This window comes from Coturnix japonica, chromosome 22 (assembly GCF_054131305.1).
Source record: "Coturnix japonica strain WE chromosome 22, WE-NBRP24, whole genome shotgun sequence".
NCBI classification, from domain to species: domain Eukaryota; kingdom Metazoa; phylum Chordata; class Aves; order Galliformes; family Phasianidae; genus Coturnix; species Coturnix japonica.
The window spans coordinates 6,207,349-6,232,956 of NC_140684.1; the positions used below are offsets into that span (position 1 = coordinate 6,207,349).

The window sequence follows — 25,608 nt, forward strand, 5'->3', positions numbered from 1 at the left end:
TGTTGCCCCAACCCTTGGGGTATGCTGCATGGTTACACGGCACAGATGTAGTTTGTGGTGATTCACCAGGTGAATTTGGCACAAGGAGGTGGACAACACCCCACAGATGATGTTCAAACTGTTGCACACAGATAATTCACATGGGCTCTGTGTCCCCAAGGCTGGCCTGACACCACTCTCCCCTCTCTCCAAACAGGGGCCCTCGCGGAGCTGCTGCTGGTGCTGCTGGGGCTGAAGGTGCCTGGGGCTGCTGGCTGCCCCACTGACTGTGTCTGCTACCCTTCACCCATGACTGTCAGCTGCCAGGCCCACAACTTTGTCACCATCCCCGAGGGCATCCCCGAGGACAGCGAGCGGATCTTCCTGCAGAACAACCAGATCACCCTGCTGCTGCGGGGCCACTTTAGCCCCTCCATGGTCACCCTCTGGATCTACTCCAACAACATCACCTTCATCGACCCCAACACCTTTGAGGGGTTCGTCAACCTGGAAGAGCTGGACCTGGGGGACAACCGCTATCTGAGGGCTTTGGCAGCCAACACTTTCCAAGGGCTGGTGAAACTCCATGCCTTGTACCTGTACAAGTGCGGGCTGAGCTCCCTCCCCAGTGGGATTTTTGGTGGCCTCCACAACCTACAATACCTTTACCTGCAAGACAACCACATCGAGTTCCTCCAGGACGATATTTTTGTTGACTTGGTGAACCTCAGCCATCTTTTTCTCCATGGAAACAAGCTGTGGAGCCTCCACCAGAACACATTCCGGGGGTTAATAAACCTGGACAGGCTCCTCATCCATCAGAATCAGCTGCAGTGGATTCACAGGCGGGCGTTCCATGACCTCCGGCGACTGACCACCCTGTTCCTGTTCAACAACAGCCTCTCAGAGCTGCAGGGGGACTGCCTGGCCCACCTGGGGGCCCTTGAGTTCCTCAGGCTGAATGGAAACCCTTGGAGCTGCGACTGCAAGGCTCGCTCACTCTGGGAATGGCTGCACCGTTTCCGGGGCTCCAGTTCTAACGTCATCTGCGAATCCCCTGAGCAGATGCACGGCAAGGACCTCAAAGTGCTGAGGGTGGAAGATTTTAGGAACTGTTCAGGCTCAGAGTCGCTCCACCAGATCAAAACATTCTCAGCTACGGACAGAGGAGCCTCCAAAACCCACCATCCCCACCACTCCTCCAAGGAGAAGGGTGGCGAGAAGGGTTTGCACAGCAGCCATCCCGCAGCCCGGCCGGGACCTCGCCGCCCTGCCAAGAACTGCACCAGCCACAAAAACCGCAACCGAACCCTTAAGCCGGGATCACTGGGGCCACGCAAAAGCGGGCACGAGGTTCCCGACTACGTGCCTGACTATCAGCACAAATTCAGCTTCGGAGTCATTCCCACCGGGCTCCCGAAACGCAAAGGGAAGTGCACCCGGCGGACGCCCATCCGTGCGCCCAGTGGGGTGCAGCAGGCGGCGGGTGGCTGTGCAGGACTCATGACCTCGCGCCTGGTCTTTGTGCTGGTCTTGGCGGCCATCATGCGCTGAGCTTGGCCATGGCGGAGCGGATCTGCACTGCCACCCATCTACGAAGGACCAGAGTTTCTTTTCTTCTTCTTTTTTTGTACGTGGAGAAGTCTGCGGGTGCGGACTGCGGCGGGCGGGCGGGCGGATGGAAAGGTGTTAACATGCATTGCGGCCAACAGCCGAGCCCTGCACCATGAGACAAAGCCAACCTTACCCAACCGGATCGTGGGGACCGCCGGCAACGACAGCTGGACAGAATGGGAAACTGTAAATTCCCATTGAGTGATCCCATTGAGCAACCCTGCCGATGACCGAAAGGAACATAATTGCTGTAAAAACAATCACCAGTTAAGCCTACACTGTTTCTCTGAAAGTGAGTGTGTGGACACTTCTACTCATTGTAATAAGGACATTGGTTCTCCCGTGTTTTAGCCCTTTTGGCTCCAACCCCACAGGCCAACTTTGGCTGGAAATCTCTTAGAAGACAATCTCAAAACCCTGAATATCTCAGGCACTACAGCAGAACAAGGCTTGCCTGCTGGGCTTGGAGTAGCCAACTACCAAAGGAAAGACTGGTTAGAGGTGGAATCATTAAAACACACAAAAAGAAATGAACCTTAAGGAACGAAGTACCTGCGAGGAGGTGCATTTTTTGTAACCGCATTCACACATCCGACAAACAAACCCAACTAATGCACAGGCCCTCCCCTCTCCTCAATTATCCATATGTATGTCTTATGATGTTTATAAACTATATGGAAACTATATCTTCAGAACTAAGGATTGTATTGTTGAATTTATAGCAGAACAGTATATCCTTTTCTCAAGACCACAATCGGCAGCAGTGCCTACAAATGCTGAAAGCCATCCGGCAGCCTCGGTGCGTGCGGGGGACCAATGTTCTTAGCAATTTAGAGCACTAAACTTTGGGAGGGGTGGGAGGGGGCTGTACGCAACGCAACAAAGACCATAGGCAGAGAGCCAGAGCTCACCCTTAGGTCCTGATTTCTGAGTGAGGGGAGAGAGAGGAGGCTTAGCAGCATCCAGTCCTGATGCTGTGGGGATGTGGGGGATGAGGGCTTCCAGCCACATTGGTTACGTGAGGACCTTTATAGCTGGACTAAGGTTTTCACTCAGGCAGCAGGTCTGTGGGCTGCAGGTGGCCCTGACAGTGTCAGGAGCAGGTTGGTTTGGTGTTTTTTTTTCTTACTAGGAACAGGTTATGGCACGGGGAATTGGAGAAGTGGAAATTGCAGTGTGCACGGGACCTGCAAGTAGCACTGTGCCCAGTGCTTCTGGTCCACAGTAGGAAAGAGAATGGCCCCAGACAGCTGCAGGATGAGGTCATGGCTGGCTGAAGGATGGGGAGCAGACTTCACATTCCTCTTGGCCCTAAATAAGCCTCACATACGATGCTGTGGTGGGATGTGCACACTGGGCTGTATGCACTCACTGGTCCAGAAGTGCTCGCCGGTCCGCCCTGCGTTGGGGCCATGGCACAGCTGGCAGCAACAGGCAGTGTAGCCCACGGTGCTGCCCCAGTTCTGCAGTTGGTGTCAGTTCCTTGTCAGCGTGGATAATGGAGATAAAACACACTGAGGTTAACGCAACAAGGGAAATAAAAGTGATCTTGGATGAGAACTGGCTACTCTTCATTTTGTCCCAGCTCAGGGGGCACACTCTCAGCATGCAGCCCCTGGGCAAGAATACTGTTCATTGGAGTAGATGCTGTATGGATGAGCCCACACCACCCTCCCTAGGACCCCAAACTGGTCCTGGATTGGGAGGGGGCAATTACACAGCACCAGGTCCCCTGGAGGGGGCTGGAGATGCCCAGGGAAGCTCCATAGCCAAAGGTTGGGATACACCAAATGGAAGCAGAGGCTCAGGGGAACAGCAGGTGGGATTCAGGGAAGAAGAAGGGAGGGTTTGATCCATTGATCCCTCTCAATTCCAGCTCCTATCCAAACTTCTCCTTCTACAGGGCTCTAAACCTCCACTAAAGGGATGTCCAATGCAGCCAGAACAAATAATCCGTGATCCGAAATAGCTCCCTCACGTCCTACTCTCTATAACCAATAGCAACTGAATGAGCCTGGCACTGTCCCTTAGAAGTGGAGAATGTTGTTATGTTAGTTATTTTGCTTCATACTCTGGAAATCAAAGCTCTCAGTGGGAGAATGAAGAGAAGCACTTTATTTATTTATTTATTTATTAAGTCTGTGTGTAACTCCTATAATATTAGAGTGAAATGTCAGCATAGGAGATGCTAATGTTTTATAAATGATTTGGGTGCAGCAGGCACAATGGATACTCTTTGAGATGAATTATATTAGAACAGACTCCGCCTGGCTCCAAGTCGTAATTGTATTTTTAGTATCTTTTCCTTTAACATGTAGGAAAAATAAAGGCAACCCCGACGTTTATTACGAGCCTTGTCAATCAAGTGCTCTAACTCCTAGCAATAAAGGCTACTGTTTAAAAACCAGAAGGGAGACATGATACACGGCGAAATAGGAGGTGTCACTTGACACAGACTTCAGGTTTCTGATGTTCCTCCTGCCTTCCCCTGGCCTCCATCCCCCCTGCACCCATTTCTCCTCAACAGCCACAGCTCTCTGAGGATAAACTAAATCTTTATGGCATGCTCTGACACTTCTCCTCAATAACTACCTTCCCATCTGCATGGTGCAGCTCTGCTATGGCCCCTGGTTGGTTCTCATAATCCCTTCGTGCAGTGTTGTCTTCATGCATTGTGAAGGCTGATGTGAGGCTGGCAGAAATCCCATCATCTCACAGGCAGCATTCCCACAACCCCAAACTACACATCCCGAGGCGTCCATCCCAAAGAATGCATCCCAAGATGTCCATTCCAAAGTACCCATCCCAAAGCACCCATCCTGATATATACATCCCAAAGTGCCTATAACAAAGCCCCCGTCCCACAGGGCCCATCCCATAGTATGCATCCCAAAGCACCCATTCCAAAGCATGCATCCCAACATGCCTGTCTCAAAATGCATGTCCAAAAATACCCATTCCAAAGTGCTCATCCCCTCGGTTCAGTGGAGGCAGGGGTGACCAGGGCTGAGATAGAGGTGACAAGAGAAGGTGGCACTCCAAAGAGATCTGAAAAGAGAAGTCTCTTCCAGTGTGTGCCTGCTTCCCCTTTATTTGTTTGTATCACTGAGCTTTAACACTCTCACTTTGGGCTGTTCATGCAAATCCTTCTCATGAAAAATAATAATAAAGAAAGAAAGAGAACCTAGAAGAGACCCCACACTGTGCCTCTGGAAATGCGCTCACTGCTGCAGAATCCCGTTTCCTGAGTCGGAGCCAATTTTCTAACCATTGTAGCACTCTTCCACAGTTTCATCCTGTAATTGCTAATACACAGCTTTTCCTACATGCTTTGGAAACAGAAAACACGCAATGCTGTGTCTCTCATCCTCCAAGCAGGACAAAAAAAAAACCAAAAACGAGCACTTCTCAAATGTTGAGAATAAATCCTCAGTGCACCCGGTGAAAGCAGCATCACATGGCACATTCCCCATCGCTGCCTGGACAGCACTGTGCCCCCACATTATCTTTTCCAGTTTACCTCCCTTGTCTTGGCAAGTTGCTGTGAGATGCACTCCCCACTTCAGAGGGTCTGCAGAACAAACACATCGCTTCTCAGCCAAAGTAATGGATCAGTGGATCTATTTCTGTGGTCCATCAAGTGCAGCCTCCCCTAAATCCACCCTGCTCCAATGCCTTCCATCACATTTTGCCTTAGTTTCCAGCACAACTCCACAAACAGCCCAAGATCATATTTTCCATGGTATGCTCGCAAATGTTTCTTTTTTCTATTGCTTACAATCTCCTTGAGATCTCATGGGCTGACATAATTTCTCCTTGCTATCCCTTGTATCTCGCCCCAGTGAAACATGAGATGTCCCACACCAGCGTACAGATGGGAATGGCAATGGGAGATGTGCTTGCATGGCCTGCTCCGTTGAGGTCTGCGGGCAGAAAGAGAAACAACAGCAGATACAATAATAGGACACGTGGCCACAGCAGTGACAAAAGGTGTTTCTGAGAAGGTGGTGCAGTGGCATCGCTGGAGAACCCAACCTCCTCCATCTCCACATAGAGGATGCGCCATGAGCACCATCACTATGCATGTTAATCCATCTACCCCTCTACATGCTCCATCCTCCCCCAAAGACAGAAGGACTTTTTGTCTGTGGGTCCACCTCAATAGCTCTGGGGCTGCAGAGCCAAAGCCAGCTCTGTGCAACCAAACAACATAAATAAATCCATTTTCCTCCCATCCGACAGATACGGGTGCAATTCTGCCCACACCCATCTGCTCTCCAACAGGTCTTTATTTCTCCTTGGTTCATTCCTCGTTTCATCCGCTCAGCTTGAGTCCTTTCCAGCAGTGCCCTCCATCCTCTTCCTCCTTTGTGCAAACAGAATCAAAATAACTGTTTAACAAATCAGCCATTACCTTCTCCCATGTCACCAATTCCCCGCTATCATGGCGTAATTGACCAATTTTCTCTTTTACCTTCTCTCTGCTCTGGATACGTCTCGGGAAGCTCTGATTGTGTGTTAAAATATCCTCTCTAATTCACTGCTCAATATCTCTTTCTGCTCTTCTAATTGCCCTTTTAACTCGCTTCTAATTTTTTATAAATCTCCTAATCCTCTTCCTGCGCAGGTTGTTTACATGCACCGTAGAATGTATATGTATTAGCAGATGTTCCCGGGTAAATAATGCACAAAAGGATATTACTGCTTCACACAGGCTGCAATTACTGCCTTCCTTCTGAATAAGCCCTGGTTAACCCTCCTGTTTAGGGTGCACACCCCTGCTCGCAATGCTCTTCTCCCTGCTATTCCATTTCCTCTCTCCATTTGCTTGCAGTGCTCACCACGCCCCATCCAACACAGCATTACCTGCCAGAGGCTCTGATTTCTGCATTTTCTATTTGAACAATGGAGCTAAATGGTGGGTGATGGGTTTAAAGCCGTGCATCCTGTTTGGATGGAAAGGTTTGATGCAGCAGGTCCTCACCAGTGGCCAGCAGCGCCGGGTGGAGGTAGAAGGATGCATGGAGCCTGAAGTTGTGTAGGGTTGCTCTGGGGGCTCATCCTCACATGCCCAGAAGGTAAAAATGAAAAGCAAAAACCGATCAGAACAGTGAGAGTTCATCTCCTCCTCCACTCCGAGCCTTAACTCCATGTTCTTTGTTCCCTTACAGACCCACAGGAACTTGTCTCAGGGCTGCTTTCTCAACAGTGCACGCAAATTGCTCTCCCTGGGACAAGTTTTCATGGCTGCTGCCTCTGTCATCCTACAGCTGAGCTATCCAGGAATCAGAGCATTTGGTTTCTCGCTGGTCTCCAGACTGGCTCTCGAGTGAACTGGCTTTTCTGAGCGTGTCTCTTGTTTTTCATTCATTCTTAAAAAAGAAAAAAAGAAAAAGAAAAAAAAGTCATAGTAATAAAAAAGGAAAAGCAGAGTGACACTTTCCACGTGTGGGCTGCCCTGGGATCCCGGGGATCAGGCCACCATCCCATCACCATGTGCTGTGTCCTCGCAGGCTGCTTGCTGCCTCCTGCATCTACTTAGCACGTCAGGAGTGAAGGAGATGGGAATGCACGGAGCCCCCACGAAACCAGAGCTAAATATACTGCAGGAGGCTGACAGCCTGACCTGTGAGCTGGTGGGGGGTGCCAGCACTGACAGGTTTGTAGTGGGGATTTTGCAGGGTGAATGTGGGAAGTGGGACTGCGAGCAGCCCAGTGTGCTCAGGGTGTGATGGTTGCTGAAATTTTGGTGTGAGCATCCTAATGGAAAACACAGGCAGCAGCCGTGCTGTATAACATCCTCTGTGTGTGTGCATGAGCTCTGAGTTGTGGGCTGCCAAAGTGGGACAGGAGGCAGCAGTGCAGCCCCATGAAGGGGAAAAGGAAGGAAAGGAAACAGGAAAGGGAAAGGGAAGAGGAAGGAGAAGGGGAAGGGGAAAGAGAAAGGGAAAAGGAGGAGGAGAAGAGAGGAGAGGAGAGGAGAGGAGAGGAGAGGAGAGGAGAGGAGAGGAGAGGAGAGGAGAGGAGAGGAGAGGAGAGGAGAGGAGAGGAGAGGAGAGGAGAGGAGAGGAGAGGAGAGGAAAAAGGAAAGGGACAAAGAAGGGAAAGGGAAAGGAGAAGGGATGAAGAATGGAAGAAGAATGGAAGGAAAAGAAACAGGATCTCAGAAATTATTGAGGCAATTATGTGAGTGCAGTACGTGAGAAGTAATCCCAGCTGCTGGGAGCTGGGGGGAAGAGAATTCATGGTGTGATCCAAAGGGGCCCCAGAGAGCGCACGCCAGCAGCGGTGACCTGGTTTGCAGATGGATCCAACGCTCCTCTGCTTCCAAGCCCAACACACCGCCCTGCTCCTGGGTGTCAGCGCTGCTATCATGCACTAATCTGTTTATTTCTGTTTGCTTCCTTTCTTATTTTTCCCGTCTTTTGAATTAAAAGCTAATCCACCATGCTGATTCTCATAATTTCGAGCCATGAATCGAACACAGGAATTCTTGAACAGGTTTTTGCTCCCCTGGCAGCATCACTTTCCCCAGTGCACAGGAAACCAAAGGCAGACAGCAGAGCAAGAAAACATAACACAGCTCCTGCATCACGCCAGCTCCTCGGGCTTCCAGCACATCTCAACACAGAACTAGAGCAAAAGGGCAGATTATTTAAAGCCGTCACATGTAGGCCAATTTTCGCTGCAGTTCCTTTTGGCTCTGATTTTGCAGGCCCCAGCGGAGTGGTGAAGTCATGAATAAATGCAAGCAAACCGAGCTGATCCACTCTCATTTGAGCAGTGGAGTTTACTCGCCCCATGCTGCTTCAGCTGGAACACCAGAAGGTGAGTTCGTAAGGATAGGGGGGGGATAATCCAGCACTGCCCTTGCCTGGCCATCAGCATTTCCCCATTGAAACGGCAGCTCAAGGCCAAATCCCAAATACTGCTGCCATGAGGACCCTCCCCAGGGATGCTCCTCCGAGCTCTGTGTGGAGCCCTACATGGATGGCATGCGAGAGCTGCGGAGATAATGTGATAATCATAATGGGTTTAAGAGAAAAGAAAAAAAAAAAGCAACAACAAAAAAAACGGGAGGAAAAACACCCTGCAATTTTATCTCCCTGCAGCATCCCTTCCGTTTGGCTTCGACCGGAGCTGAGTGACTGCCGCGCTTGTCATCGTGTGGTCAAAACAGTGGTGAGAGCCAGATCCTTCAAAGTTGGAAAAATCATAATAATGGAGTCCCCGCCATCCTGCTGTGTTTATAAAGAGATGTTTTCTTCCTGAGCTACACAGCATGGTGGGCTTAATCTGAAATTTCTTTTTAATCATAGCGGGAGTCCCAATTAACGTGTCGGGTAATCGCTCGAGTAGAACCGGAGCTTCATGGCTGCGGGGATGAGCAGGAAAGGACCCTTGGGGTCAGGATCAAGAACACTGAGCATCCCCTGCCACATTTGGGGCACACATAGTACTGAGCATCCCCTGTGACATTTTGGGGCATACATCACTCTGAGAATCCCCTGCAACACTTCAGGTGCTTAGAGCTCTGAGTGTGCCCAGCCACATTTGGAGCACACAGAGCACCGAGCATCCCCTGCCACACTTGGAGCCCTGGGCTCACTCAGCTGCAGCAGGGCACAGGGCACAGCTCCGGGCACTGCAGGGTTCCGTGTTCCCTCTCCGTGCCCCTTCCTGGAGGAGACACACAGTGCATTCCTGCTGCAGGATGCAGCCGTGCTCCAGCGCGTGCCGGCGGGACCGGCCCTGACCTACTTTCTTTTGTTGCGGGAGCTGCAGGCAGGATGCAGGATGCTGTGTGCAGGCAGCGTGCAGTCAGGATCCGGCTTTGCTTTGCTCCTGCACATCTCCTGACATCGCCATAACTGCTGTTTCCATCCAGACCTCAACCTATTTAGACCAATCCCAAAAGCAGGACGCTCCAACCCACCCTGTCCACCCGGCACAGAAAACTGCAGCACCCTGCAGTCTACAAACATTGGACCTACATGGCCAGGTGCCCTTTAGCTCTCCAAGGACGCACCCGCACTTCTATGGGCAGCCAACCCAGGCATCCTTGAGCACAGAAAGCTCACTCTACGTCTCTATACTCCATTCATGCATTGGGATTGAACCCGGCATTGTGCTGACCTGGAAAGCGAAGCTGTTTAAAATTCAAACGCGCACCCGTAGCGGATTTCAGCGATGCTACAGAGAACGCAGCCCTCCTCCTGCACAGCTCCAGCAGCACTTTGGTCGGGATGCTGAGCTGTAGCCCCGAGGTTTGGGGCTCAGAGGCTCGCTGCAGTCACTGGGTCTCGTGCAAATTGGTCTTCAGAGGGAAAGAGCTCCACCGCCGCATGCACAAACACTCCTCAGCAACCGACTAAAGAGCTCCACCAGCCACCTGGGTTAACACGGCAGCTGGATTTTGCAGATTTGGAGATAAAAGGCTGCATTGCTTAACTCGCATCCTGCAGCCCTTGTAAGGCAGCCATTCCGCACGAGGCTTCCCTTCTGCAATGCTTTAAGGATGGAGCATTTTAATTGATTAGCTCCATTATGGAGGAGCAGAATAGCAGTGGTGCAATTGAACTTTGGTCCTTGAAATGCAGGGAGACATCAGCTTGCAGTGTGCTGGAAGCCTTGGGGACTCATTTCTGCTGCCCCGTGCTCTCAACCTGGGATTTCCCTTAAGCACATGGGATGCATCTATACATGAGTTGGGGCAGGAAAGGGGAACTGCTTCACATTGACATTCAGTCAACAGATTCTAATGATAAAACCGTTTCAAACCCACCCTTTGATTAAAATCAAAGCCGTGGAAAACTCATGCTAAGGTTCATCTAATGAATTCTTCCTCCAAGGACTTTAGCAGCAGCATGCCAGTGACTGAATCCAAGGGGTTGAGCTCAATGTGACCACTGTGGTCCTCTTTTCCCTCATTTTCACCCCAGTTCCTCATGCGAACTTAGCAGGATGAATAAATCTGGCATGGCCCCCACAAAAATAATCCCTTCTATTGAGCAGCAACAGGCTGCTGGGGAGAGGATAAGAGGCACTCTAAGGCAAAAAACAACAATCTCCAACCGCATATATATGAAATTAAAGGATGTAGGTAATTAATTGTTTGATAAGATAATGTAATCTGCACTAAGCTGGGGCTGCGTGAGTCAGAGATGCAAGAGGCAGAAAACATGTTCATCACTCAGTCCACCTCTTTACCAACGCGTGTTTTCTAGCATTTGTCCAGTGTAGGTTTTCTGTTGTTTTGAAAGTCAATGAATCAACTTTTCTGATATTCATCCCGACGCCAAACAGGAGCTCTTGGCATTTGCTGCGGATGAATAACCGACGGGTAACGGTGCCGTTGCGTGAGATCATCCAAGAAAAACCAAGGAGAGGTTTCCCCAGGACACAGCTGGCACAACCACGCTGCCTTCCCCCATATAGAGGAGCTCACATCCCTACGCACTGAGCTGAGACAACCGCCCGCCCTCCGGCGTTGCGCTTTTGTTGGTGGCTCCCATCTCCCCCAACACCCATCGCCTTGTGTTGAGCGAGCTCCGTGCTCTCACCGCCCTTACCTCACTCTTAGCAACCCTGCTATTTAAAGTCGCAATCTGTTGCAGCGAAGCAGCCTGGCAGTCTATAAACAAGCTGTTATGACCCCGCTGCAGGAAGAGGAGGAAATGGCCTATGCTTTAAAGGCAGCTGCCTCCAGTAATTAGAAGAGAGGAGACAAACATGAAAGCAATGACGTTTCGATGTGCTGTTATTTAAAGGGTACGCTGGTGCCCTGAGCCCCTCGTTAGCACCCAGGTATGCAGATTGTGTGCAATTAGCCAAGCACAGAGAGGCAGTAGCCATGGCAGGGGGTCAACGCTCATTTTTATAGCCAACAAAACAGGACGAAGGAGGTGCTGGGGGCTTTATTCTGAACCAGCCTTTGTTTTTCTTAGAGCGCAACCTCAGCCACTTCTGTTATCAGCCGCCCTGAAAGGTTTTTATTAGTCCTAATGTTCTGTAGAAGAATGAAAGAGGTAACAGCACATATGTTCTGCTCTGCCCAAAAGGGCGTGAAAGAGAGAAGTGGTGCTCCACAGCAGCACTGCAACACTCACATCGCCGCCAGCTGCTGCCCAACCCAGCACAGCTGTGCATGGCATTGCTGCAAGGAGCAGAGCTGGGGCAGGAGGAGCAGCAAAGGGGAAGGTCCCATCTGAGGAATGAGAGTGTTTCCTTCATTGCAGTGCAGAGAAGATGTTCTCCTTGCAAATGGTTCTGCTCCACTCCATCTCCCAGATGGGAAGGAGGGAAAAAGGCAAAATCAGCAGCAGCGTCGCACCTGGAAAGCTCACAGTGTAAAACCAAGCAGGGCACGTATGTCCCATCAGGCTGCCTTGACATTACACTCACAAATAACCCTGAGTGTTTTTAGGGCAGAGCTCTGAAATGGATTTGCTGAGGGCTCTGATGACACCAACGCACAGAGTGGTTCCTCTGGGTGCCTTTGGGAACGGCAGCGCCAAGGGGAGCAGGAGCTGAGCTGTTCCAGGAGAGATTAAAGATGAAAATTAGCAGAGTTACAGCTTATGCACATTCCAATAAGAGCATTTACCACCGCTTGGATAATTAAAAAGATTTTTCACCAGTGACCGGGTTGACGGGGCTGCATCCCACTGGCTCCCCAAAAACCCAACACCAATGAGCAAAGAGAGTGTGGAGCAGAGCTGCTGCTTCTCCCAGGGCAATCTGATACATCCCTACGGGATGGCATCGAGGTTGGGTTTGTGCAGAACCATTTTTAGCTGGGTCCTCTCTGGCCAACTATATAGAAATGCTGGGATTCTGAGTGTAATTATCCCAAAGAATAGCGTGTCAGGTAGAGCAGTGCCAGTCACCAATTAGTTTGGTTGCATGTTAAAAGGGAGAATATAGGCAGTAGAACATGAGGCAGAGAGTGAGGGATGCGTACTGCATTAAGTGTATTTACAACACATGAGCTAATAGTAAAAGCAATAATTAGCTACTATTAATACCAGTGGGAGAAAAAAAACAAGGGGAGGGAAGCTGCACCGCTGAACCCAAGTTGTTTATATGAGGTGCCTAACACAAGCAAGCAGCAAAGGGGCACAGAAAGTGTGGACAGAGAAGCAAACAGGGTGGCCTTTTCTTGAATGGCATTGAGCCCATTGCATCCCCATTTCCACCCTTTGCATATAATTGTAGAATCGTTCGGGATGGAAAAGACCTCTCAGATCATCCAGTCCAACCTACCACAAGCACTGGTGGTAATCAATGCTGCCCACTGACCATAGCACCCAGTGCCATATCTCCAACTCAAACCTCCCTTGAGTCCACTCTTCCTGTTCTATCACTGTAACCAGGGAGAAGAGGCCAACCCCCACCTCACCACAACCTCCTTTCAGATCCATTGCATAGAGAACCTCTTGCAAGACTTCCAAGTTAGACTAACTCCAGCAGCACAGACTGCCATCCCTGGGCGTGCTCATGGCTGAGTTGGATGGGGACGTGGCCAACCTGATCTGCTGCCTGATGCAGTGTTTGTCAACCCTTTCTGCACCTGGATAACCTTTGAGGTCCCTTCCAACCCAACTCATTCTATGAAATTTCTCTATGAAATTCTACAGCCGAGAAGGAAGGAGGACATCCCACCACATCACCCCAAACCCTTCCATGGTTTGGACAATGCAATGACACAGAGCGAGAGGAAGGAGCGAGGTTGGCTCAGGCGAGACACAGAGCTTTCATAATGCAGCCCTTTGTTCTGCTGGAGGAATTCAACTGCTATAAATTCATTCCCCTGGTAAATGCAGCAGTTATCAAGGCATTTTACCACAGGATTCCTGGTCTCCTAGTGAAGTTAAATGCAGTGCCATTACGGCAGCACTTTAACGTGTAAATATTACATTCCTGGTTCTTTAGGAGATGTTCATTTAGTGAAATAAAACCCTGCTAGTAAAACACCTGATCAAACCCTTCAGCCCAACTGGCCCAGTAATTGCTCTAGGACTGGAAGGAGTCCAATGACTGGTTGCAATTTATGGCCACTTTAGGAAAAAAATCTACCTTGAAGCATCCGCTAAGGACTGAGTTGTAGATGAGCTCATGGAGTACATTTACATCGCTGCCTGCTGCAACATTAAGTGGCCGCTAATTCGTGCTGAGCTCCTTTGTAATCCTGACGGAATCACATTTGACAATCACATAAATAGCAAAAAAAAAAAAACCAACCCAACTCCTCGGGAATAACGTTACTACAAGAAGGAGTAAAAGGCAAAAAGAGTGATTCATCTTTCACTGTGAGACATGGCCTTTTCTATCATCTCTACTCACCCAAAAGAATTCGCCCGGCCCAAATTTCACAGCTGGGGTTGACAGACGTGGAGTCGGATGAGGGTCACTCTGGAGCCACGGCTGTGGTTTAAGGGAAATAGAAGGAAAGCAGGAAGCTGTGAGAAAGCATGAAGACAATTAAGCAACAAGATAAGCTGCCGGGAAGGGGGGGGAGACGGGAGGAAAACCTTGATGAAGATTGTGCTGCAGGCAGGGGGAGATGCGCTAAATGGCCATTGGCATTGCTGCCCAAAATCCAAGGGGTGGCCATGGAGCTGTCAGAAGGAACAGATGCAAAGTGCCCCTGGAGTAACCCTTTCCATCCAGCATAAAGGACTGAGATGAGGAAAGAAGGGAGGAAAGCACCATGTTGGAATGAGCAGTGAATCATGAATGCTATCAGGAGACTGGGATCCAACTGGAGACCTTCATCTGTTAAAATGGTGTAAGTGCAGAATAATTTCAGAGTGATTGAATGTGGGATCTATGCAGCCTGTAAAGGTTTGGTGCTTTTCTACATCCATGGAATTGGGGTCGGTGTTAATTGTAGAGCCCATCCCTGCAGGCATTCAAGACCAGGCAGGATGTGGCTCTGGGCAGCCTGGTCTGGTGGCTGGTGACCCTGCACATAGCAGGGGGCTGGAACTGGATGAGCATTGTGGTCCTTTTCAACCCAGTTCATCCGATGATTCTATAGAACATCCCAGGTTGGAAGGGCCCCATCAGGACCAGCTCCTGAAGTCTGAATCCTGTGGACTCTCTGCATCTCCCCAGCATCCTATGTGAGCCAAAAATTCAACTCCAGTCAGAGCTGAGGACTGGCAGCTCCGGGGACGATGGATTCCCCTTCTGTCCCCCTTTGTCCCCAGGGCAAATACTGGGTAAGCGCCCAGATCTCCTTGAGCCCAAGGAGCCCAGGGACTGTGGTGAAGGAACCATATTTTGGCTGCCTCAATTAACCAAACAGCTTCAAACTTTGTTATTTGCCTGGCGCTGGTAGAAACGGGGTCCATATGCTGAACTAGAAGAAGGATTTGTTTGAGGAGCTGCTGCCTCAACTGCTCTGTGCCAGAAGGCAGATGGGGGATTCAGAACAGAGAAGGGACGGCTCCAGGGGCATCAACACAGCGTGTTGCTGGAGAAAGCAGCACTGACACGGCAAGGGGAAAGGGTTAAAAGCAGACAGAGCACCTCTCTCATCATGCACTCTTGCCTGCCACTAAATTAGCATCAGAATCAGAAATCAGACTACACTCCAGGCGGCCTGAAAATTGTTTTTACACTTCTGGTATGCCCGTGGCCAAAACCAGACAATACACATTCGGTGTGAGGCGATTATTTAATGAACTCGAGGAGCAGAGCCATTAGGAGGAGTAGATCCTCCCAGAGCAGCGGACAGCAAATAGGAGGGGTGTTGTAGGAGAGCAAACTGTTGTGCATCCCAACCCGGACAGCACACAGGGCACACATAGGACAGCACACACAGCTCTCATCTCATGCTGAAGCTCCGCTGTGAGGATGCACGGTGTGAAGTTGCAGTTTTCAGGCTCCCATCAATGAGTTATCAATGGGTACAGAGCAGCAGCTGCACCCCTCCTTAGGGCCATTAGTAAAGTTCACCTTCACCAATTGAGCCCATTCCTCTTTCCTAAAGGGCTGGAAGAGATTTTATAGCAGATTCATCACCTCCACCCTTTAATTCTATTTTTGGAGTCTATTGAACTTTTGCATATGTTGAAATGAAAAGAGCCTATATTAACACAGTCACTTTTTTGTTACCGTAATGAGTGCCTTGAAACCACCACAAAGAGAAACATGCCTTTTAGCAGCTGAAACAAATTATTACAGCAACTGAGTCTTAAAAGGAATTTCGAGTGAAAATATAGTATTACATGAAGTTGTTATGGCAACTGATGTTGTAGAGTAACTGCACTGGGGTAAGTTTTCCTCCTTCATCCCGTTCAGCAAAGTCGGGGGAAGAAAAAAACTTTGCGATAAAATTATGCCTTAATTAGTCAAATAAGTCATAAATATCGCTTATCCCCAAATCCTTCCCATCCCAGCCCCATGCCGTCTGCGTGCAGTTAGTCTGCTAATGAGAAAATATATCTACTAAAGCTCCACTTACCATTAAAAATCCCATCTGATGTTTTCCTAATACAATTTATCAATTTAAACACATGGCGCAATGTAATATTCCACAGCGTTCCATTAAAATGATAAATAGCTCTGGGAAAGAAAAAGGGGGGAAAAAAAAACAACAAGAAAGGAATAAAGAGAGGGATTAAACACGGGGTAACGTCATAGGATGGTGTTTAGGTGCAAATAGGAGCTTAAACATGGGATGGGGAGAGAACCGTAGGGAGGTGATTTGGGCCCTGTGTGTTGGTGGGATGGAGGGCACAGAGCGGTGAGGAATGGCAGCTGACTTCACTTCAGAGGGCATTAGATCTCCCCTTGGTGTTGTTTTGAGGTTACATCGTTGGTTGGCGTGCTTTAATATGGGGGAAGAGAAAGCGGCTCCTCGGGGTCTGTGCCGCTGTGCGCCCAAGCAGAGCAAAGCGTTTGGGTTCCAGCGGCATCGCAGCGCATGAGAGCTCCCACTCCATGGGGCTGCAAGGGATGCTTTTCTTAAAGCTCCACCTGCTGGCTCCGGAGGATGCGCCAATGGCTCTCGGTCCGTTTTTGAGCGGAGGGACGGCAGGTTGGGATCCTTACAGCGAGCTGTTATCACCAGAACCCAAGCCCAGATTGCAGAGCGTTTGCCTTTCTGTGTTAAAAACAAAGCAAAGCCCCTAAGCCCCGTAAGTGGGGTCTTTTTGAGCTGTCCCGATAATTGTAGCTTGCTTAGGCAGACCTGGAACAGCAGCAGGGCTGGGAAAGCAAAGGTGCACAAGCTGCCAGCGGCTGCCTGTTTGAACCCACCTGATTACAGAGGGACTGCAGGGAGTTCCCCCGTGCTCAGAGTGCAGCTCAAAGGGCAGCACAGCCGGGGAAATGGCTCCATTTAGCGTGTGCCTCCTGCACCATAATTACTTATTTAAATTTTACTCCGCCGCTCGATCCATTACGGAGTGCACTATAAACAAAGGTGATTTGATGCAGACAATAGCTGAGCCAGTCATTTTTAAAGACGGGCACGGAATGACTTATCTCCCAGGATGAGCAGCACTTAGGAGATAGCTAAAACGAGCTTTATAGCTTAAACTCCATTTCCAAAGGTTATTTCCAGGGGCTGCAGAATAACCCCCAGCAGCACTGAGCTCCGTGCCCCTCTCACACACACACACACCGGGGTCACTGACAGCTTTGGGGATGGGGGGAAGAAGAGGTAACATGCAACTGCATGACTCTCCGTGCTAAATCCACCACCATTTAAAGTGTTGGAAACCTGCACCAAAGTTAACAATGCAGGGTGCGCTTGCAGTGCTCCTGCTATGGTGTTGGGTTCTACTCCAGCAGTGGAGCTTCCTGCCCAAATCACTGCTACCAAACCCTCTGCCTTCCTCCTATTCCTAGAATAAAGACAGCTCCTTTGTAATCTGGGCTCTCCGTGCTCCCTCCATGCCTGTGACACCCCGAATGCAGAAGTGCTGCCTTCCTGCTGTTGGCTCACCTGGCTGGAAGCCTCAATTTAGATGGCTGTGTCTCACCACCAGTCCTGAAATATTCTGTTATCAACTTGTCTGACAGCCATCCAACAAGAAGGGCGTCTTGGAGCGCGATGTTAACCCAGAGGGACCGTTCTTCAGTTCAAGCATTCACGATGTCTAATGAACTGTTGGCAGAAAGTCATTCCTGTAGTGCAATTAAAACGGAGACACAAAACACTGCTGCTGGAAGTCGGCTGTGCCAGGCAGGAGGGGTGGATTGGCTTGATGAGGAGCCCCCACCCAAAGCCTTGTGCATTAAGGAAAGGCAGGATGAGGGATATGCAACACAAGGAGTGGGGATTCATGGGCACGGTGGCACAGTTGGCACATGGGGGCTGCTGTCCAACTCGATAGGAAGAAACACTCCCCATCCTCACTGCTGGGTGACACCTCAGTAGTGGTGGGGAGCCACACTAACAGGCATCATTAAAACACTGTCATCTTCCACCACTTCACTGAGGGGAAAAAATACAAGAAGCTGAAAAGAAGCACGAAAGTTTCAAGAAAGAAATTCACAAGCGTTGCTTTGTGATTCTGCTATTGTTTCCAACCACGGTGATTAAAAGACAGAACTCTCATCCAAACGCAGGTTCCTCTTTTCTTTTGTCTCGCTCTGTAATGAGCATGCTCGCCACACAATCTGATACCAGACGAGAGCATAATGAGAGCAAGTCAAGCAAAGCTTTATGCAAGGTGAAGGCAGCTCCTGGAGCTTTGTCACCAGGAGAGCACTGGGACAGGCATTTCCTTCTGCAGGGGCTGCTGCTAAAGGCTGTGCCCAATGCTGTGCATTAACACCATTCCTGCCTCCAAACCCTGCGGGTCTGCAGCGCTCCATGGGAGAAAGTGGATAAATGAAGATAGGGGGTTGGGGTTTTGTTGGGCTTTTTTGGGTCTTATTAATCTCTTTACACTTGGAGGCAGCACGGAAAATAGGTTAAGGCTCACAATAAGCTGAATGAGTTAAATCAGAGGCAGGCGAGTATGCTGACAGCCAGTCATCGCCGCTCTTAAGCTTACAGGCCAAGGTAAGAGTAGGAATGAAACTGCACTATCAAGTCAGATAAAATGAAGGCATTGCTCCTGACTAGACTATAAGGAAGGGTCAAGCACTGGCTGGCTGGTGGGACCCAGTGCCGACGTGAAATGATGGGCTGAAGCAAAGAAGGACTGACACTACTTCTCCAAATTATAAATTCGACTTCCCAATCTATCTGAATGGATTAACCTCAAAACATGAGAATTTAAAGATTCAGAATTCAGAAGCTATTATGAGTCAAGAGCAGGAATTAGCATTCGAGTTATAAATATGCTCTAACAAACTGACAGGAGTCGGCTTGCTGTTCCTTCCCTTTTTGAAGATGGTGGCATCAGGCTGGCAATATTTAGAGATACAAACCTACGAGTGATTTTCACATCCCAGCTGGATGCTAACAACATTCCCGGTTGGAGGAATGCTGTTTCTTGTCTTCCACCAGCAGCAAGGCGGGTGTTTGTCCTCAGCTCCTGGGTTGGGTTTGGACCATAAACCAAGTCTGCTGGAGCCATGCAGGGCAGGGAGAGCCTGGCACATCACTGCCAGCCTCCCCCTCCTCCCCTGGGTCCCAGGGACAGGCAGAAGGGATGCGGACAGCACCGCTATCCCAGCACACCCTGAATGAACAGGAGCCAGGAATATCAGATGAAGTCTCAAGGCAGTAAGTAATGAAGGCACTAAATAACAGCGCCGGCTCCTCAGCTTTTCTGCCAAACATTAGCCAATTTAAAAGGTAGCAAGAGGCCTTTTACGCAGGGAGAATTTCTTTGAGTGCCGACTTAAAAGCTGAAGTTTGGCAGGGAACTGTCTGAGAAGGATGGGGGAGAGGGAAAAGCCAATTTTACCTGGTAATCTGCAACACTATTTGTGTCCTACCCAGACCACACTTCATGCATTAGGAACGCGTTGCATCCCCGCGATGCGCTGCAGAGCGCGGGGAACGGCGGAGCTAATGGCTTCTATTATGGGCATGTGCAGAGGGTGGCTGTGGCACACACATCTGTCTGCAGAATGGATGGGGAGCTCTGTGAACTGCTTGAAACACCTCCGCTCCCGAGCAAGCTGTGGGGCTGCTGAGCGACAGGGCTTAGAGCTCACAGCCTGCACGTGCTCCCACTGCAAATAGAAGATTTCACAGCCTTAAAGTTGGTGACTCTAATGAGGATTTCCATGCTGGTAAAGAGGGGGCTTGGGGGGAAAGGAGTAAAGTCATCTACACGTTCTCCATGCAAAGGGGGGGGGATGAAAAAAAAAATCCCATCGAAATAAACAGCTGGTGAAGTGAAATAGGAGGTTAGAGCCCTCTCTGATTCAAGTGAAGATTATTAAAACAGCTATAAAGATGGTGTTGGCATCTCTTGAAATGAGTTTGTTACATTCAGAAGAGGCAGTTACACATGACAAACCATTTTCTGTTTAATTAGAGGGTTCTGCGTGGAACACTTCCAGGCGGAGGAGGGGAGCAGATTGCCACCCAGCATCTCAATTACAGGGCAGCGCCTCGGCGATCCCACATGCAAATGTTTTTAAGTGACCGCAGAGAAGAAAAAAAACAGGGCTTTGTCTGTTCAGCAGGGTTAAGGAATAGAGCTTCAAGGCTGTAACCTCTAGCAGAGAGCTAAAGGCTTTTTGCAGCCCAGAGGACGAATAAGGGAGGACTAATGGGAGCCTACAGCCCCTCTCCACAGCAGCCCATTGCCCCTTTTTCATGGCAACCTACAGCCATCTCTCTATGGTGACCTATTGCTCCTTCTCCATGTCAGCCTATTGCCCTTTCTTCATGGCAACCTACAGCCATCTCTCCATAGTGGCCTACAACCCCTCTTCCTGGTGGTCCATTGCTCCTTCTCCTCAGCATCCTACAGCCATCTCTCCATGGAGATACCTTGTCCCCTCTCCATGGTGACCTATTGCCCTTCCTTCACGGCAGCCTACAGCCATTTCTCCATCATGACCTACTGCCTTCTTCTCAGTGACAGCCATCTTACCACAGCAGCAAACAGCCCCTTCTTCATGGTAGCCTATTGACCCTTCCCCATGGCATCCCACAACCATCTCTCCATGGTGACCTACTGTCCCCTTTCCACAGTTACCTATTGCCCCTTCTCCATGATGGGGCAGATCTCTATTCTCTGCTGACAGCAACAGCACCTGAGGGAACCTTATGGAACACAAAGGGTTGCGCTCGGTGATCCCTGTGGTTCCCATCCAATTCCATGGTACCATGGCTCAAGGTTGATTTCTTTCTGAAGCCTCTTGCCTTAACGCTGGCTGTAAAATAAAACACAAAAGCCATGAGAGCCAGCGGGCTGCCCAGCCCTGGTTAAAAGCTTTCTGAGGTGGTGAAATCACACGTGGCTCGTGAAATAGAGGAGGACCTCGATATGCACACCAAAGCTCTGAGAGGAAGCAGCCATGGGAAGGAAATTCTAGCTAATACAAGTTAAATATAGGTTATGTTAGCTGCATTTTACAAGCACTAAGAATGTTATTGGAGAAAGCTGTCATTTTTAATGACAGCACAAGCGCCAATTACCAGATAGCTGATACACTTGGGAGTTGGGAGTGTTTTTTTTTAAATCACTTGAAATCTAAAAAAACCTTCATTATCAGCTTCTGAGCTCGATGTAAATAACTTCACCTGGTGCTAAGAAGTTTAACATTTCACAGGGCACACGAACAACTGAAAGCCATTTATAAGTGGAGCTCCAGCTGCCTGGCAGTGCATGCAGTTTATGGCACAAATCTGCATCACGCAAAGCAAGGGATGATGTAGGACCATGTGCTGGTCATGCAGACCTTCCTTGCTCCTTCACCCCATTCTTCAGGTTAGGAAAAGTTCCCCCATAGAGCAGTGCTGCAGTGACACAGCCGCACAGGGAGGTGGAGGAGTCTCCATTCCTGGAGGTGTTTGAGAACCGTGGGGATGTGGCACTAAGGGCTGTGGGGCAGATTGGAGTTAAATGCAGGGATCTGAAAGGTCTCTTCCAGCCTTAACAATACCGTGATTCAATTCAAACAAACCCACATGCCACCTTGACCCCAAGGCAGGACACACGTTGCCTGTACATACCCATCTCACACAAGGGACACTTTATATACACAAATATACAGCCACGCCAGCGCACAACCCTCAGCAATAGCACTCTCCCAGGTCTATCAAGATGCCCCTTGGGTTCCCCAGGCCTTTTCGCCAGCCAGCATTAGCAAGTCAGGAGCTCCTTCTGCAATTTCACTCACAAAAGTAGGCAGCCGATTGGCAAAGCCTGGTTTCCCAGCTGTGAGAAACAGCACCGCGCACATTAACGCCGCAGCTTAGCACTGAAATCTAATACAATAGGCAGAAAAGCTAAATGCTGAACATTTTAGTTCCCCACAGATAAATGAAAGCCTTACAGTCAGCAAGAAGAACAGCAGCCTTCTAGCTTGTGGCAAGCAGAAAGTGGGATTGAATCATTACTTGAAGAACGTGTTTCAATTTCTATAAATAAAAACCTGCAAGGCACATTGCCAAAGAAGCGCAAGTCAATACAGCTTTTCTATATGCGCTGTCAAACTTTACTTTTAGACAGTATATTAATTACATAGTCAATAATTGTGGGTTTCATTAGTGTATTAAATACCTCAATCAATAATATTTATCCTTCTCGGAGACAGTCTTCATCAAAAAAAAGAAGAAAAAGGGAGGAGTATTTTTTGATCCTGCAGTTCAAAAAGTCAGTGCAGCACACCGGCAAGGCTCTAATGGAAAACATAAAACACCAGAAACGGACAAAAATCTGATTATTACTCTTATTTTTCAGCCTTTTGTACAATAAGCCACAAGGGAATACCAAGAGCTAAAGTGATGGCCCCAAAAATTAGATTTCTTTCTCTTAATTGCTCAGCAGTGATGTCAGAGTGGACATGACAAATGCTCTTCCATCCTTCATTTCTCTATCAGATAGAGCTGAGCAATGCACCCAAGGTCTGCTCGGTCAGCTTGCTGCGGGGCAATACATTGGGAGCAAAGACCCTTTGCTGGGGCAGCTCTGCCTGGTTGGCCATTGATGTACAGAGCTCTGGGTGCCTTCCTCATAGCCAGGACCAACTCAGATACATGGACCATCCCCATATGGAGGACCAACCCCATATGGAGGACCAGCCCCATATGGAGGACCAGCCCCATATGGAGGACCAGCCCCACGGGAAAGGGCAGGCTCCTATGGGACCTTTGCTGGGCACAACCAGCTGAATCACATCAGGGAAAAAGGAGCTGGGGAGGATTTTATTTCAGCTGCATTAAAACACCACCCATAGCTGTCTTGAAAGGGCAAGAAGCTTGGAACAAATTAAAAAATAATAATAATAATAAAATGCCTTTGGAAGGATGCAGTCTATTTTAAATAACTTGCAAGAGCAGTAATATACAAGGATGGAAAAAAGAAAGCAGTACAGCAGGCTAGGAACACTCCCAAAGGCACACTTTTGGCATGGCAGAGAGGCTGAATTTAACAACAAATCAATGCACTATAAACAGGGGGGGGGGGGGAAGAAAGAAAGCCCTAAAAACAAACAACACCCCACCCCCCCAAACACAGACACCTAAACTATCCAAATAAAGGAGAGAAATGCACAACAGTCCTCAACAAAAAGATCCATCTGGTGATTCAAACCGCTTTTGTGGGTTGTTTGTTATTTAATGTATATGAATGAAATGTAAAAATGTAAACATGAAAAACAGAGCAAGAAAGTGAGACAAGGTCTCCGGGCCTCTTTGCATCCTTGCAGATAATATATTAAAGATAATTTCTGCTCCACTGTAATGAGATTAGTGATATTTACTGCGCTCCTCTAATATTTATAAGGTGTAATACGGCACAGAACGCCCTTTCCCAAACTGGGTTTTGGAGCAGTTTGCTGTTGGAGATGGGGGAGAAATCTTGGAACTGCTTCTCTGCGCTTCTTGGGGTCTGTTTGACACAAGAGAGAGCTGCACAACTCCTACCTCCCACCTCCATCACAGTCAGCACCAGGGAGCAGGACAGAGGGGAAGCACCCCCGAAAGAAAACAACCCCCCTATAAAAATAAAGGGAAGATGACAGAACACAGAAGGGCAGCAGGCCTTCCTGCCCCCCCTCAAGATGTGATGCTGTATCCCAGGCAGCAAAAGCAAATATCACAGAGTATTAAGAATCAAAACATCAGACTCATCAACTTCTACTCTCACACCCATTACACTAAAAGGACAATCCTGCCATGCTGGAACATGAATCCCACACACACACACACTCATGCAAGCTGCCAGGCGTAGCATACACAGTGCAAAGCAGCGACCTACCAAAAACATGAAGAGCGTTCGCTTCAGATCAGTGCAAGAGGACCGGTTATTTTTTACAACAGCTCTTAGAATCTATGACTGCTCAAGGCTTTATTTTGGGGGGGAGAAAAGAAAGAAGGGAAAAGACAAAAAGACAAAGAACCGATGGATCTTAGAAATAAGACCTGACTCGAGTGCAATGTCTCCTCCTGAGCCTCGTAAGGGTCACTACGAATTAATTTCAAGGTGATGTATGCTGAAAACTGTTGAATTGTAATGGTGGGAATCAACACAAACACAGTACAACACTGTGTCAAAGCACGCTTCACATCCTCCCCCAACCACACAGAACTCCATCTTCCCATTGAATTGCCCTCACACCTGCCTGCCCGTAACCAGCAGCCACCCAGTTCCAGCTTTGCTTTGTATGATTACATTAAAGTGAAGCATTAGCAGCCATGGGTCTCCTCACCATGCAGGGGCGCCCCAGCAGCCTTTCACTCCAGCTAACACACATTCACATCCTGCTTGGATAACGGCTGAAGCCTCCCAGCACTAACCCAGCCACTAGCAGGGGAGGTTCGTGATGAAGGGAAGGATGAGCAGGCCTTGTTTGCCAATAATCCCAATTAGCATCAGGAGCCCACAGATTTCTCCTTAATCAGCACAGGCGAAAGAGTCCAAAGTGAAGAGCTCCATTTTCCATGGTCCCATAGGTGTGGTTGTGGGGATGGAGGAGGCTCTGGGATCAGCACCAGGGCATGGCCACAGCTCTCCTGCTTTCCTCCTCCACCCAAAGGCTGCTGTAGGACCCTTAATTGACAAACCCCTCATTAACCAATCAACTTCAGCAGCTCCAACCTGCAATCAGGGGAAGGCAATAGCCAAGACCTTTAGCTACGTGCTCCTTCATCTGCATTTGCCTTCATCTGTGTTTTCCTTCATCTATGTTTTATGTAAGAAGGAAGCCATATTCCCCTCTCAGGGTTCGTTTTGCTAAATTAGCTCTTCCAGTCCCCTCCTAAAAAAGATCCTCATTCTCCTACTCAGCGCATAGTCCTCCTCTGTACTCGCCCCAGCTGAGATTCTTTTTTGCCTCTATATGCAGCAGACCAGAACCGTACATTGCATTCGAGATGAGATCTCACACCAGAGGCTTATATAATCCCATCGTACTTGTATAGCTACACTAGAAATACCTTGCTTTACATAGCTCGATGTTTTGTATCATATACTAGCTGATTAAAGCGTGATTAAAACCCTCCAACTCTTCACTCACTAATGAGCACCCACTTTATAGCACGTTCCTCGGTTGTTTTTTTTTTATTAGCCTTCAAATAAACGACTTTTCACACCAACTGTTAAAGTTGATTTTCTCTCGCAGCCCTCAAGGTCACCCAGCTCCTCCTATAAGACACCTCAACGCTCATAAGCGCCAATACCTGCCACCTCAAACCCAATGAGAGGGATGTGCAGCCGTTCCCCAGGAGAATGAGCCGCCCCAGGTGTGCAACTCTGGCTCATAAAGCTGCAGAGCCAGCAGCCACACACCAACCCCGTAAACCTTCCTAGTGTCTACGGGCCTGAGACTCGGAAACAGCCTCAGGGAATGTTTGTGCATTACTACAAACAGCTCTCAGTCCCCTCAAAGTGGAAAGGAGGAGCAGAAGTAAAAGACTGG

General features: G+C 49.0%; 1 protein-coding gene and 2 long non-coding RNA genes across 5 annotated transcripts in view; 2 read left to right on the forward strand and 1 right to left on the reverse strand.

The window, feature by feature from the left end:
- RTN4RL1 (reticulon 4 receptor like 1) overlaps positions 1–3,153 on the forward strand; it is a 28,589-nt gene extending 25,436 nt beyond the window's left edge. For both annotated transcript variants that reach the window (XM_085522230.1, XM_015880997.3), the window contains exon 2: positions 197–3,153. In XM_085522230.1, the coding sequence (XP_085378356.1) occupies positions 197–1,533 (1,337 nt within the window). In that variant the 3' untranslated portion in view covers positions 1,534–3,153. The remainder of the gene's footprint in view (positions 1–196) is intronic.
- A 532-nt stretch (positions 3,154–3,685) lies between these two features.
- LOC146757400 (uncharacterized) lies at positions 3,686–16,887 on the reverse strand. Of its 2 annotated transcripts, XR_014936541.1 has the most exons (4): positions 16,067–16,887; positions 13,939–14,019; positions 6,460–6,965; positions 3,686–5,959 (listed from the first exon to the last, which is right to left on the reverse strand). It is a non-coding gene; the product is annotated as an uncharacterized LOC146757400 (long non-coding RNA). The 2 variants fall into 2 exon arrangements; XR_014936542.1 differs by lacking the exons at positions 3,686–5,959; positions 6,460–6,965; positions 13,939–14,019 and adding an exon at positions 15,264–15,594.
- Positions 7,636–18,175, forward strand: LOC116654253 (uncharacterized). The gene is made up of 2 exons (XR_004309326.2): positions 7,636–8,421; positions 8,706–18,175. It is a non-coding gene; the product is annotated as an uncharacterized LOC116654253 (long non-coding RNA).
- The last annotated feature ends 7,433 nt before the right edge of the window (positions 18,176–25,608 follow it).